This window comes from Antechinus flavipes, chromosome 3 (genome assembly GCF_016432865.1).
Source record: "Antechinus flavipes isolate AdamAnt ecotype Samford, QLD, Australia chromosome 3, AdamAnt_v2, whole genome shotgun sequence".
Lineage (NCBI taxonomy): Eukaryota > Metazoa > Chordata > Mammalia > Dasyuromorphia > Dasyuridae > Antechinus > Antechinus flavipes.
Genome location: NC_067400.1, coordinates 230544518 through 230558894, shown reverse-complemented (window position 1 = coordinate 230558894; position 14377 = coordinate 230544518). Strand labels below are relative to the sequence as shown.

General features: G+C 32.4%; 1 protein-coding gene across 1 annotated transcript in view; it reads right to left on the bottom strand.

The window, feature by feature from the left end:
- Positions 1–14377, bottom strand: part of OCA2 (OCA2 melanosomal transmembrane protein) — a 533107-nt gene that overhangs the window by 189368 nt on the left and 329362 nt on the right. The window contains exon 21 of the mRNA XM_051990569.1: positions 12873–12966. Coding sequence (XP_051846529.1) covers positions 12873–12966 — 94 coding nt within the window. The remainder of the gene's footprint in view (positions 1–12872; positions 12967–14377) is intronic.

Sequence of the window (14377 nt, the reverse complement as noted above, 5' to 3'; positions counted from 1 at the left end):
GTCATTTTAGAAAGCAAATTAGAACTATGTCCCAAAAGCTACTAAGTTGTGTGTATATTGTCTGACCCAATACTCTCCAAAGAGATCAAAAAAGGAAAAAAATTCATATTTATAAATATTTAGAGAAGCTTTTTTTTACATTGGCAAAGAACTGGAATTTAAGTCTCACTGACAATTAGAGAACAGCTAAAATTCTTTTATATAAATATAATGAAATACTATTATTCTGTAAAAATGTCTCAGAGAATGACATTAGGAAATATTCATATATGAACTGGTATGTATGAACAGAATTCAAAATAACAATGTATGCAATAAAAGTATTATAAAGACAAACAACTTTCAAAAACTTAAGAATTCTGATTAAGAACAATTACTATTGTAACTGGCCTGAATCATTTCATTGTTGAAAAGAGCAAATTTCTTCAGAACTGATTACTTGTTACTGTGTACAATGTTCTCTTCATTCTACTCATTTCACTTAGCTCATGCAAGTCTCTCCAGGACTTTATGAAATGAACTGTTGATTGTTTCTTGTAAAACAATAATATTCCAAAACATTGAACATCCACTCTGTTTCCAGTTCCTTGCAACTACAAAAAGGGCTACTACAAACATTTTTGCACATGGTGGTTCTTTTTTCTTTTTTATGATCTCTTTGGGATACAGGTCCAGTAGAGACACGGATGGATCAAAGGGTATGCACAGTCTGATAGTCCTTTAGACATAGTTCCAAATTGTTCTCCAGAATGGTTGGATCAATTCACAAATCCACCAACAATATATTAATGTCCCAGTTTTCCCACATCCCCTCCAACATTCATCATTATCTTTTCCTGTCATTTTAGCCAATCTGAGAGATATGTAGTGGTACCTCAGAATTGTCTTTTTCTGATCAATAGTGATTTGGAGCATTTTTTTAATATGACTAGAAATGGTTTAATTTCTTAATTTGAAAATTGTCTTTTCATATCCATTGACCACTTATCAACTGGAGAATAGCTTGTATTCTTATAAATTTGAGTCAATTCTCTATATATTTTAGGAATGCAGCTGTATATCGTTGGATATAAAGTTCTTTTCCTCACTTTTTAGCTTCCCTTCTAATCTTCTCTGCACTGTTTTGTTTGGAAAAAAAAAAAACTTTTTAACTTAATATGTTCAAAATTATCAATTTTGTATTTCATAATATACTCTAGTACTTTAGCTATAAATTCCTTCCTTCTCCACATATCTGAAAGATAGACTATCCTTGTTCTTCTAATTTGCTTATAGTATCACTCTATGTATAAATCATCAATCCATTTAGACCTTATCTTGGTATATGGTGTTAGTGTTGGTGAATGCCTACTATCTGCCACGTAATTTCCAATTTTCCTAGCAATTTTTGTCAAATAGTGAGTCCTTATACCAGAAGCTGGAGTCTTTGAGTTTATCAAACACTAGATTACTATAGTCATTGACTATTGTGTCTTGTGAAGCTAATCTATTTCACTGATTACCTACTCTATTTCTTAGCTAGTACCAAATGATTTTGATGATTGCTCCTTTATAATATAGCTTTTGGTATGGTACAGCTAGGACACCTTCATTTGCATTTTTTTCATTAATTCCCTTGAAATTCTTGAACTTTTGTTCTTCCATATGAATTCTGTTATTATTTTTTTCTAGCTCTGTAAAATAATTTCTCGGGAGTTTGATTGGTATGGCACTGAATAAGTAGGTTAATTTAGGTAGAATTATCATTTTTATTATACTAGCTCAATCTACCCATGAGCACTTGATATTCATCCAATTAATTAGATCTGACTTTATCTGTATAGAAAGTATTTTGTAATTGTGTTTATATAGTTCCTGACTTTGTCTTGGCAAGTACACTCCCAAATATTTTATGTTATTTACACTTATTTTAAATGGAATTTTTCTTTGTATTTCTTGCTGATGGACTTTGTTGGTAATATATAAAAATACTTCATTCATGTGGATTTATTTTGTATCCTGCAACTTTGGTAAAGTTGTGAATTGTTTCTAGTAGTTTTTGGTTGATTATCTAGGATTCTCTAATTAGATCATCTTCAAAGAGTAATAATTTGGTTTCCTCATTGCCGACTCTAATTCCTTTAATTTATTTTTCTTCTCTTATTGTTAAAGCTAATATTTCTAATACAATATTGGATAGTAATAGAGAGAGGGGCAACCTTGTTTCACCCCTGATTTTATTGGGAATGGTTCTAGTTTATCCTCATAATATATGATACTTGCTGAAGGTTTTAGATAGATGCTACTGATCATTTTAAGGAAAACTCCATTAATTTCTATACTCTATAATGTTTTTAATAGAAATGAGTGTTGAATTTTGTCAAACACTTTTTCTATATCTATTGAAATAATCATATGATTTTTTAACATGGTTATTGATATAATCAATTACATTAAGTTACTTAATATTGAACCAGCTCTGCATTCCTAGTATAAATCCTGCTAAGTCATGATATATCATCCTAGTGATAACCTGCTATAATCTCTTTGTTAATATTTCATATAAGATTTTTGCATTGATGTTCATTAAGCAAATTAGTCTATAATTTTCTTTTTCTGTTTTGATTTAGTTATCAGCACCATTATTTGTGTCATACATAAAAGGAATTTGATAGGACTCTTTCTTTCTCTATTTTTCCAAATAGTTTGCATAGTTTTGAAACTAATTGTTCTTTAAATGTTTGATAGAATTCACCTGTAAATCCATCTGTCCCTGGAGATTTTTTTCTTAGAGAGTTGATTAATAGCTTGTTCAATTTCTTCTTCTAAATGGAACTATGTAAATAATTTATTTCCTCTCCTGTTAATCTGGGCAATCTATATTTTTGTAAGTATTTATAAGTATGTTTTGTAAGTAAGCATTTCACTTAGATTATCAGATTTATTGACATACATTTTGGCAAAATATCCTCTAATTATTGCTTTAATTTCCTCCTCATTAATAGAAAATTCCCCCTTTTCATTTTTGATACTAGCAATTTGATTTTCTTCTTTCCTTTTTCTAATCAAATTAACTAAAAGAGTGTCTATTTTGTTGGGGGGGGTCATAAAAATCAACTCAGTTTTGTTAAGTAATTCATTTTTTACTTTCAATTTTATTAATCACCCATTTAATTCTCAGAATTTCAGATTTGCTATTTAATTGGGTACCTTTAATCATGTGGTAGGGGTGTTGCCTCTAACTTCACTTCAGCTCTTCCCTTTGACCTGGAACCCCAAACTAAAAGCTCCACTCTCCTGCAAATGCTCATAGCCAGCAGTGTCCCTGACCCATTGCCTCTGCACTCACACCTGTGCTTGTTCCTTCTTACCCAGGGCTGCATGTCTGCAGCATAGCTGGTCCTGGCATTCCTGATCAGCCAAAGTTTCCTCAGTCTTCCCAGACCCAGACCCCCAACTCAGTACACAATCTTTGTGAAAGTTTCTGCGGTTCCTGATGAGGCTCCAACTAAACGTAGTTAGCCTTAGGGGTCTCTACTTGGTGTTTTTCTGGAACTAGTCTGTAGATGTGTACACTTCATATTGGTTAATGGTTCTTTCTTCAGATGTTCTTGGGTTGTACCAGAAGGACCCCTGTCTTCTCCAAGTCTTTTTGAATTTTCAGCAGTCTATGTTCATCCTCATATGCAAATTTATTTTATTTGTGGAGAAAATCTATTTTTTGACCAATTCTACCATCTTCCCAGAATACTCCCTCCCTAGTTCTCATATTTTTAAGGATTATTTTAATAATCTTAGAATATAATGGATTATGCTCATAAAAACTTTATAAATAAGAAATTTGCATAGGGATTAATAGTTACCAATTTCCTCTCAATTATACATAGGTGGCCATTTTCAAACTAAATTGTTTGTATCCCATTCCCCTAAAGACTCTTAGGCTATTCTTGAAATCCAAAGCTCAGAAAACATAATCTTTCCCCTTTTCAATGCTGGGAACCATGTAAACACTATTTTTCATATTTTTCCATATCTTTCCATATCATACTCCCATGTATGAACCACTCCTATCCCTTTCTAATTTCATTTTATGTGTTTATTTCCCTTATTAGAATGTAAATTTCTTAAGCATAGGAATTGACTTTATTCCTTGCATCTATATCTTTGGCATTTACATACTGCTGGCATATAGTTAGGGCTTCATGAGGATTTTAGCATTGATTCATCCATTTTATTAATAATGTCACCTGCAATTTTTTCAATTATTTGTTACAGTTCAATATTTGCCTATAGTAGCTTGAAACTGATTTCATTTTTTTTAAATTTTATCTATCACAGATTATTTTTTCTATATGTTCCAGCTGCTCCCCTCAACTTCATTATTTTAAGGGTCATTTCATTTATTTAGTTCTTTGGGAACTGATGACTAAATGTGAAATTTTCACTGTCACTGATTATGACAACTAATAATTACACAAACACTGAATTTTCTGCTCCACATTTATCTGTTTTCCTTATATCTTTTCTCCAGTAAATTTTCTTGAGATATTCTGATTTAGTTCACTCTTATCAAACTTTCTACAAATGATTTTCTTGCTGTTTCTGTTGTGGAAGTAATACTGTTTTATAAGCTTCTACAGTTCCTCCTCCATGGTTTAACAAGTAACTTTATGTTTCAAATTCGTGTGTGCCATATTTAGATGGCTATTATGTCTTTCTACTTTACAAGGAAAAATTATTTGGCTTCAAAGACAGCATTTGTTCTACTTTGGCTTTATAATTGTGGTTACTTTTTCATATATGTTAATAAGTTTTTCATATATGTTCAGTTTCTTCCTACTGAAAAGTTGTCATATAAGTCACCTCCTATATTTCCAATATCAAAAACTACTTTGAGTAAATAACACGAGCTGGTGAAATCATAGCTACTTATCTTCATCTTTGCTGTCTTGATGATCATTTTGACTTTTACTCTGATTAATCTATGGCCTCACTTTAATGCAAGCAGCTGTCTCTGATGTAATTTTTATATTGGCAGTAAATTTTTCTCTGAATATTAAAATGTAACCTATTTTCACTTCATAGGATATATTGTTCAATGCTTGTCATATATTAAAATTTCTGACATTTTCTGCACGGCATATTCAAGATATATGGACAAGACTTTTTTGAATAGTCCAGAATGCTTTGGCCTCTTTTATTTATTAATCCCAAATAATAGTTTCCAACATTTTTTCACTTTCTGTCTCTTGTGCCCATCTTCACATTGAAGTCAGTGAGTGACCAGTATATTTTGACAAGGTATATTTCAACCTTTGCAGCATCTTGCAGTACTTGTCAAGTACATAGAATTTATATACTTTTATTATATAAATTTATTTTTATAAATAATGTATTATATAAATTTATATTTATATACTTCTTCATGATATGCCACAAATTTTGGTGCCTATGTTGCAATTAAATTCATGGTAGTCTTTTTTGTTATACCCATCATGAGCAGTACAAGGCCAGATAATAAAGTATCTTATGGAATTATATCTCACTACCTTTTGGGAACACATTGAAAATAACTCTTCTAACTGCTTTACCTGTCTTTGCAAGGAGAATCTCTGAAATATCCTTTCATTTAATTATAATTTCCTTGTATCTTCTGGTTTCATTCACACTGAGAATCTCAATATTGATAGGGTCCAATTCTTTCAGTATCTTATCAACTCCATGGTTTTTGGAATAATCAGAAGATCAAGAGTTAAATTAATGTTTATTGATGGTCTAAAATCCTTGTGATTCTTAGTTTACTCTGTCTTCTCTCATTCCATAATTATCACTGCAAAAGCAAAGGGGAATTGCATGCCACTGAGGGACATATTATTCTTTTTTGTTGTTGTTTCATGGATTCTCCTAATTACAGAATTCATCATCTAGTGACCAGTCTATTGGTAACAAGATTGTCCATAATCCCAGACAGAAGATGCAATCTGTCAATGGGACCATATTCAATACCTTTCCAGCTTAGTAGAATCTGCCCATGTTTCTGTTTTTCTTTTAAAGAACTCAGAATCCTCTCCAAATCAGGATGATTCATTAAATTTTTAGGGCTTTTGTGAATGCTCTCTCTGAATGCCAATGTCCCCTCTAAAACATGGCATCAGGGAATGAATGTATTCTTCTACATGTAATCAAGATAGGGATTATGTTTCTCTGGGCATTACTTTTCATTTAATTCAATCCAAGAGTACATTAGAAATGGAGATTCTTTTCTATAAAATATCCCTGAGCTCAATTGTAAATTAGTCAATCTTTATCTAAAGCAATGACAATTCCTTGTCCTTTTTTATCTCTTCTTTAAGAAGCCCATACTATTTTCTAGCCTTTGTTTCCCCTTTATCAAATCTGGGAAAAGTCAATTAAATACAGCTTAGTATAAACTTAAACCCAAGTAGTAGCTGTACAAGGGGGAGAAGGAGCATTACATTTTTGGCCCTTTCTGCTTCAGGGTGGGCTGGGGAGAAGTTTTATTTTTTATTAAATAAATTTCTAATATGATCAGATAAGCTTTATATCACAATACTTTAAGGGGCATTATATTTTAACAAAACCCAATAGTATATCAGTAACCAAATTTCCTTATCTATAAAATGTCCCTAGCAATGGCAAATTAAACAATCTTTATCTACAACAATATCAGTTCCTAGCTCTTCTTCATTGTTTTTTATCCTTTGTTTTTTCTCTGAATCTAAGAAAAGCTCTTAGTCAATTAAATACAACTTGGCATAAATATAAGCCCAAGTGCTAGCTTTATCAGAGATAATAGCTTTTTAAGCCTCTTTCAGAATGTAAAAAAAAAAAAAAAAAAAAAAAAAGACTCTTTCTTTTGTTAAAAGAATTTCTACTATCAGATGGTCTTGGAAGCAATTTTCTCTGAAATCATATCACACAGATAGTAGCCTAAGGGTCCTGCCCGGCAATAAACAAACAAAAAAAAAAATTCATAAAGTGTACCCTCTTCCTCCAATAAAAATAAAAAGAGTCCAATCTACAGTATATGTGGGTGTTTAGAAAGACATAAAAATGAGTAAGAATTTAAAGATAATTTAGAGGCCAACTAGGTGGAGCTATCAAAACATGGCCTCCCTTTCAGTCAGGAAAAAAAAAAAAAAAAAAAAAAACTTTCTATTTCCTGCTCCTAGACACTATTCCTCCAGAGCAGGGATTCTTAATCATTTTTTATGTGTGTCATTCACAATTATGGTGACTGGATGAAGTCTATGAAACTCTTCTTATAATGTTTCTAAACTAAAACACATTGGACTATAAAGAAAACCAAATATATTGAAATATAGATATTAAATATTTAAAAACACAAGTTCACAGAACCCCAGATTAAGAACCCCAATCCTTAGATAGAACTTGGTAACAGGTAGACCACATATGGAATATTGTGTTCAATTGTGATTGCATAGTTTTATAAGAGCAATATTAACTTAAAGACTCTCTCTCTATATATATATATATAGATAGATAGATATAAATATATATACACACACATATATATGCATACATATAACATATATGTATTATATTATATATTATTATGTTACCTGTATCTTTATAAACATATATACATAGTTATAAACATCATCTACCTTGTTGTAAAGTCCAAAGAAGATAATATATGTAAAGGGCTTTGCTATGAAAATATTATACAAATACTAGTGAGCTAATTTCCTTATGAAATTGCCCATATGCTCCAGTTAAAATCTACAATCCCTGTTCTGTGGGGCAACTAGGTTGTACAGAGGATAAAATATTGCACTTGGAATTAGGAAGACTCATCATCCTGAGTTCAAATCCAACTTCAGATACTCACTCACTAGCTGTATGACCCTGAACAAGTCACTTAACCCTGTTTGCCTAAATTCCTTATCTGTAAAATAAGCTGGGGAATAAAATGGAATATTCTCCAATATCTCTGCCAAGAAAACATCAAAAATGGGTTACAAATATTCAAACATGACTGAAATGACTGACTGAACAATAAGTCCCTGTTCATTGATTACCATTCTACCTCTACTCTGATAGGATTTCTGCTTACAAGCTTGTCAGTTTCCATAGAAGTGATGGACAAATAAATGTATTTGTGTCTGAATATGCCCTAAGGTGATATATAAAATAAGCATATGTTAGGAAGCAACTTACACAACTGGGAACTGGGTTATTGCATCTCTTAAAACTGTTTTCAAACCCTCCTTAGATGAACATTTATAAAAAGAAAAAAGTCTTCCCTTCCAGTGAGTGCCCAAGACATGTACATGTTGATGAATTTTTAGTTCTTACTGCAGGTAATATATTCTGTCCTTCTAGGACAATATCCTCCATTTGACAGAAAACATGAAAATTAACTTTAGTTACCTGTTCTACCACATGTCAGTCAAAGAGCCTGTCATACAAGCTACTATATATGTCTCCAAAATGAGTTTTTAATAAATATTCCTGCTTTCTGAGTTATTCCAAATCCTCATATAAATTCAGTGTAGAAAGTTATATTTGGTGAGATGCCTAAAACCATATATGGTAAAGTGTGGAAAATTAATCCAAGATCCTGAATAATAGTTTTGATTTAACCTCCAGGGATTATTTTCTACCCATTCTTACATATTCATCATCTCAAATATTATTTTACATATTATTATCACAGAAAGCATTTCACAAACTTTAAAGCACTATTTATACATATATATCAGATATTATTGTATTCCAATCCAAACCAGTTTATTATCATTATCATTATTATTATTAATTATTATTATTGTATTCCAGTCTAAGTGACTATCAGTCTTATATTTAATTCTCTATAATTAATTCTTAGACTTTTTTGTCACAAGATTTAGGAAAGGAAACAAATATTTTTGTGTCAGCCCAGTTCCCTTCATCTTTATACACATAAAAATTTGACACAGAATAGTCACATTTTCTGAAGGCTAACTAGGAAATCATTCATGATTTAATTAGTAGATGGCATTTCAGAATATGTACTATTTTTAAAAATTAGAGTAAGCTCAAACTACTCAGCCAATAGAAAGGATGGCTGCCAGCAGAGGGAATGCAGAGTAAGTTATCACCAAATATAACTCTGCATTTGCTCTAGCAGGGACTGCAATGTGTTCAGAATAGAGAACTTCAAAGGCCCATAAATCCTGGAATAGCTGTTTCCAAAATGGCCCAAAGAGCAAATATTTTCTTTCATTGAATCTTGGTGAGATTCTTAGCTATTCAAAGTGGCCCATGTTAAACTACTCACTAGACATTTCAAACATTCTTTGAATTCTGAAATATTGTACAGACAGGAGTCAGTAGATGGCTCCCTTAAAGGAACTACATTTTGAACCAGACCTGGCTCAGTTTTCTAACAAAATCTCTAATTCTTGAATGGGTAGCTAAATGGTACAGTAGAGAGAGGTCTGGGCTTGGAATCAGGAAGACTTAGCTTCCTGAGTTCAAACTTCACCTCAGACACTTATAAGTCATGTGACCTTGGACAAATCATTTACCTCTGTTTGTCTCACATCCTCCCCTGTAAAATGAACTGGAGAAAGACATGATAAACTACTTCCTTATTTTGCCAAGAAATCTAAGCCTCAGAAGTGACTGAAACAACTCAACAACAAAATTCTTAAAATGAGTAATAGACAAATAGAAGTATTTCTAATAGAAATATTTCTGATGTTTCTATAATTTTATCAGCCTCCTATAAACAAGGAAATAAACTAAATAGAAACAGCCATTCATCCAAACATCCCAAACATAGCCCAATAAATAATTTAAAGCTAACAATTTTTTTAAAAAAGCATTTCTTATCAAACTTTGCCTAAAGACCTGATTATAACAAAAGTTTGCCATTTACCAAAAGTCTTTGCTTTAGACTCTCAGTGGATATGGTCAAATGAATCTTCATACAAGGACCTAGCAAAGGAACAAAAGAGAAAACTAAACTCTATTGGCTTTGGATGTGGTCTTGGTAAAGTGATATTTCCAAATTTCTTCATCCACTTTTCCTTTCAACTAAGTTTTTTAATCTAATGTCTTCCCTTCCCCAAACTTTTTTTTTCTCTAAACCTATCTATTCTATCTTTAAAATAGCTTCAGAATTTCTATTCCAAATCTTAGGATTGTAAACAGACTATTGGGGTACAATGGGAAGAGAGCTGAATTTGAATTTAGAGGGCCTAGGTTTAAGTCATTAAACTGCCATAGACTTCATTTGCATCATCTGAAATAAATAAATCATATATTTGGGGGGGGGGGGGGGGGGGAAGGAACATCTTATTCTGTTTCTTGACCTGGGGCCTATAATCTCTTTTTTGAAATTATCTTGATAAGTATAGTTCAATAAATTTGGTTTCCTTTGCCATTATGTTTATTTTACTTTATAGTAAAAGAAAGTTATTCTGAGAAAGGACCCATAGATTTTGCCAGATTGTCAAAAGGACTTGTATCAGAAGCAAAAGAAAAAATGTGGTTAAGAATTCTGCTTTAACAGAAGTGAGAAAAGTGAGAAAAAAATTTTACATCCAAGGGTTCTGATAAAGACCTCATTTCTAAAAGACATAGAGAATTGACTCAAATTTCTAAGAATACAAGCCATCCTCCAATTAATAAATGATCAAATGGATAAATGATCAAAGGATATGAATAGACTTTTCAGATGAAGAAGTTAAAATCATTTCTAGCCATATGAAAAAGTGCTCGAAAGCACTATTAATCAGAGGAATGTAAATTAGGACAAATCTGAGATACCACTACATACCTCTCACATTGGTTAAGATGACAGGAAAAGATAATGATGAATGTGGTAGGGGATGTAGGAAAACTGAGACACTGATATATTGTTGGTGGATTTGTGAATTGATCCAACTATTCTGGAGAGCAATATGGAACTATGCCCAAAGGACTATCAAACTGTGCATACCTGCTGATCTAGCAGTGTCTCTACTGGGCTTATATCCCAAAGAGATCTTAAAAGAGGGAAAAGGATCCACATGTTCAAAAATGTTTGTGGCAGCCCTTTTTGTAGTGGCAAGAAACTGGAAACTGAATGGATGCCCATCAGATGGAGAATGGCTGAATAAGTTATGGTATTTGAATGTTATGGAATATTATTGTTCTATTTTTTAAAAAAAAGGATGATTTCAGAGAGGCCTGGAAATTCTTGCATGAACTGATGCTAAGTGAAGTGAATAGAATCAAGAGAACATTGTACATGGCAACAAGTTTGTGCAATGATCAATTCTGATGGACTTGATTCTTTTCAACAGTGAAGTGATTGAGGCCAGTTTCAATGGTCTTGTGATGGAGAGAGCTATCTGCACTCAAAGAGAGCACTGTGGGGCCTGAGTGTAGATCACAACATAGTATTTTCACCTTTTTGTTGTTATTGTTTACTTGTATTTTGCTTTCTTTCTCATTTTTTTCTTTTCGATCTGATTTTTTTTTGTGCAGTATGATTAATTGTGGAAATATGTATGTATAGAAGTATATGTGTTTAATATATATTGGATTAAATGCCATCTGGGGAGGGAGTGGAGGGAAAGGAAGGGAGAAAAAATGTGGAACATCTTTTTGCAAGGGTGAATTGTTGAAAAGTATGCATGTGTTTTGAAAATAAAAAGGTTTATGTATTTTAAAAAGCAGGCAATATTGTTAGCTCTGAATTTGAGGCTTTTACACATTTATGTTCTTCTTTAGAAGATGCCATTAATGGCATTTTTAAAAGATTAGCCAGGATAAAGATCTTTGGCTACTTTAAAAAAAAATCTGTCCAGACAAGCCAAATAATTATTGCCTGGACCAAATAAAGATGATTTGAATGTTAATTCTATAATGATAATAGTAACAAATGAGAAATAGATGATCTAATAGAATAGAAATATCTAAAAAAAATTTTTTTTAAGAATTCTGCTTTAAAACCTAGGCAATCTGGCTTCTGACTTCATGATTCAACTGAAATTGCTCTCTCATGTTATAAATGATCTCCTAATTGTTGAGTCTAATTTTCTTTTCTCAATCTTCAACGCTTCTTGAGTTCTCTGCAGAATCTCACTCTTGATCAAATTCTTCTCTAAGATGCTTCCTCTGGCCCTAGTTTTAATTAACTCTGCTCTTTATTTTTTTTCCCTGAGTTCTGTTTTTTAGTCTTTTTTTTCCTGGATCCTTTTCTTGTCAACTTCACTGACTGTGGTTGTCCACCAAAGATCTTTCCTGAACTCTCTTTTTTCGTGGTATACTCTCTTGCTTGATTATCTCTTTAGCTCCCATAAATTCAATTATCTCTGCTCAGCTCTCTTTATTCAGTCCTAGTCTCTCTTCTGAGAGCTGGTTCTGCATCACCAAACTGGATGTCCCATAGACATCTCAAATTTCAAAAAAGAACTCATTCTAAACTCCCTACTCTTCCCAATTTCCTTATTATTGTTGAGCATATCATTATCTTTCTAATCACTCAAGTTCCCAACTTACTTTTTTCCCTTATTCATCCTATATATTCAATTAGTTGCTAAATCTTGTATTTTTTTTCCTCTCTGATGTATCTTGAATAAGTACTCTTCACTGAAGCCATCAATGTATTTCCAGGACTCCTTATGTCAGACCTGAATTATCACAATAGCCTTCTAAGTGCTATTCCTACTGATGTGAAAATAAAGACACTATATGAGGTAAAAATATGAAATAGATTTGGGAGAGTTTAGTGTCTAACAATGTGGAACAACCATGACATAGAGATCCATCACAAGTTACAAGTATACAGACTAAATCAATCAGGATTGATTGGCAGAGTCAGGTGATTAAGCATGTATATTTTCCCCACAAATGCAGTGAAAAAGTCTTCTCACCTCCCAAGCAGGCTCCTATGGCCAGGGAAAAGATGAGTGGTTTAACAGGGAGACTAACTTCTGGATCTTGGCTCAAGTTCAGAAGCACAGGAATCTACAAGAAAAGGACATTCATTTTAATGACTTGGATAATATTGCTTAGATAATTAATTAACATTACTTAGATAATCTAAGAGACTTATTGAAGAGAAGATCTTTTAGAACATGGCTTCTTAAACTTTTTCTACTCATGACCTCTTTTCCTGAGAAATTTTCATGACTGCATGCAGAAAAGTCCAATGAAAGGCAGTCTTTCAAAACAATTCTCTAAGATGCAAACATTACTGCCTCAGTAGACTATAAGCAATATTCCACTATTAGATGGTGTCCTTAGCTGAAAATAGTCTATCCTAATGAAATGAAAGATCTGCTTCCTATCCTAATCCCTTTGAATGGGCAACCACTTACAGTAATGATTTTGCACTCCGTGGTAGACCATTTTCATCATGTTCTGAGGTCACAGTGTTCTTCCTCTTCCCACCTTCCAATTCCCTGGGTATGCATTATCTTCTTCCATTAGCATGAAACTTCCCTGAGGACAAAGATTGCCTTGCTAGCCTGTTTTGTGTCCCAGCTCTCTTAGTAGAAATAGATGAAATGTTTTATCTATCATCTTTTATTGTGGATATTTTGAAATATTAAGACTAATGCCTTAATAATGATATAACATATGATAATAAATTATAACAATGATAATGCATTCCATTTATATGAGCCCTCTATACTTCCATGGAGGTCTTCATAGCCACTATCTCATTTGATCCTTTCAATAATCCAATGAAATAAATCAGAGATACTTTATTTCCATCTGAAATATGAAGAAATTGGGACATAGACACTTTGTGTCACAGAGAAACAAAGTATCATAGTCTCTGATTTCTTGATATATCAAGTAAATAGGCATTGATTAAGAACCTATAATCACTATGCCAAGAACTGGAGATAGAAACAAAGGCAAAAATGTTTCTTGCATTCAAGGAAATGTTCAAAATCTGAGGATACAAAATGCAAAAAATAACAACAATAATAAGTTGTAGACAGATTAAATTGAGGTAAAATCTTACAAAAAACACTGTCATTAATGGTGACCAGGAAAGGATTCCACCAGAAGACAGGATTGTATCTGAGACTTGAAGAAAGCTGTAGAAGCCAGGAGGCAGATATAAGAAAGGGAAAGAATTCTAAGTGGAGAGAGAGTCAGTGAAAATGAACAGTTAGGAGATGAAACTTTTTGTAAGAAAAACAGCACAAGACTGCCCAGTTTGGTATATATATACACATCTAAAATCAAAATTTTAGCTTCTTAAATTTGTGAGGAACTTTTTATACAAATGTGGTTAGAAGTTGGAGAATGATTTTTTTGCCTCGTTATTTGGAGTCATAATTTGCCTATTACATCTTAATTAAATGATTTGCGACTGGAAATGTAGGTGCTTGGTCTTTAAGATAATGTGTGCTAAATTAAA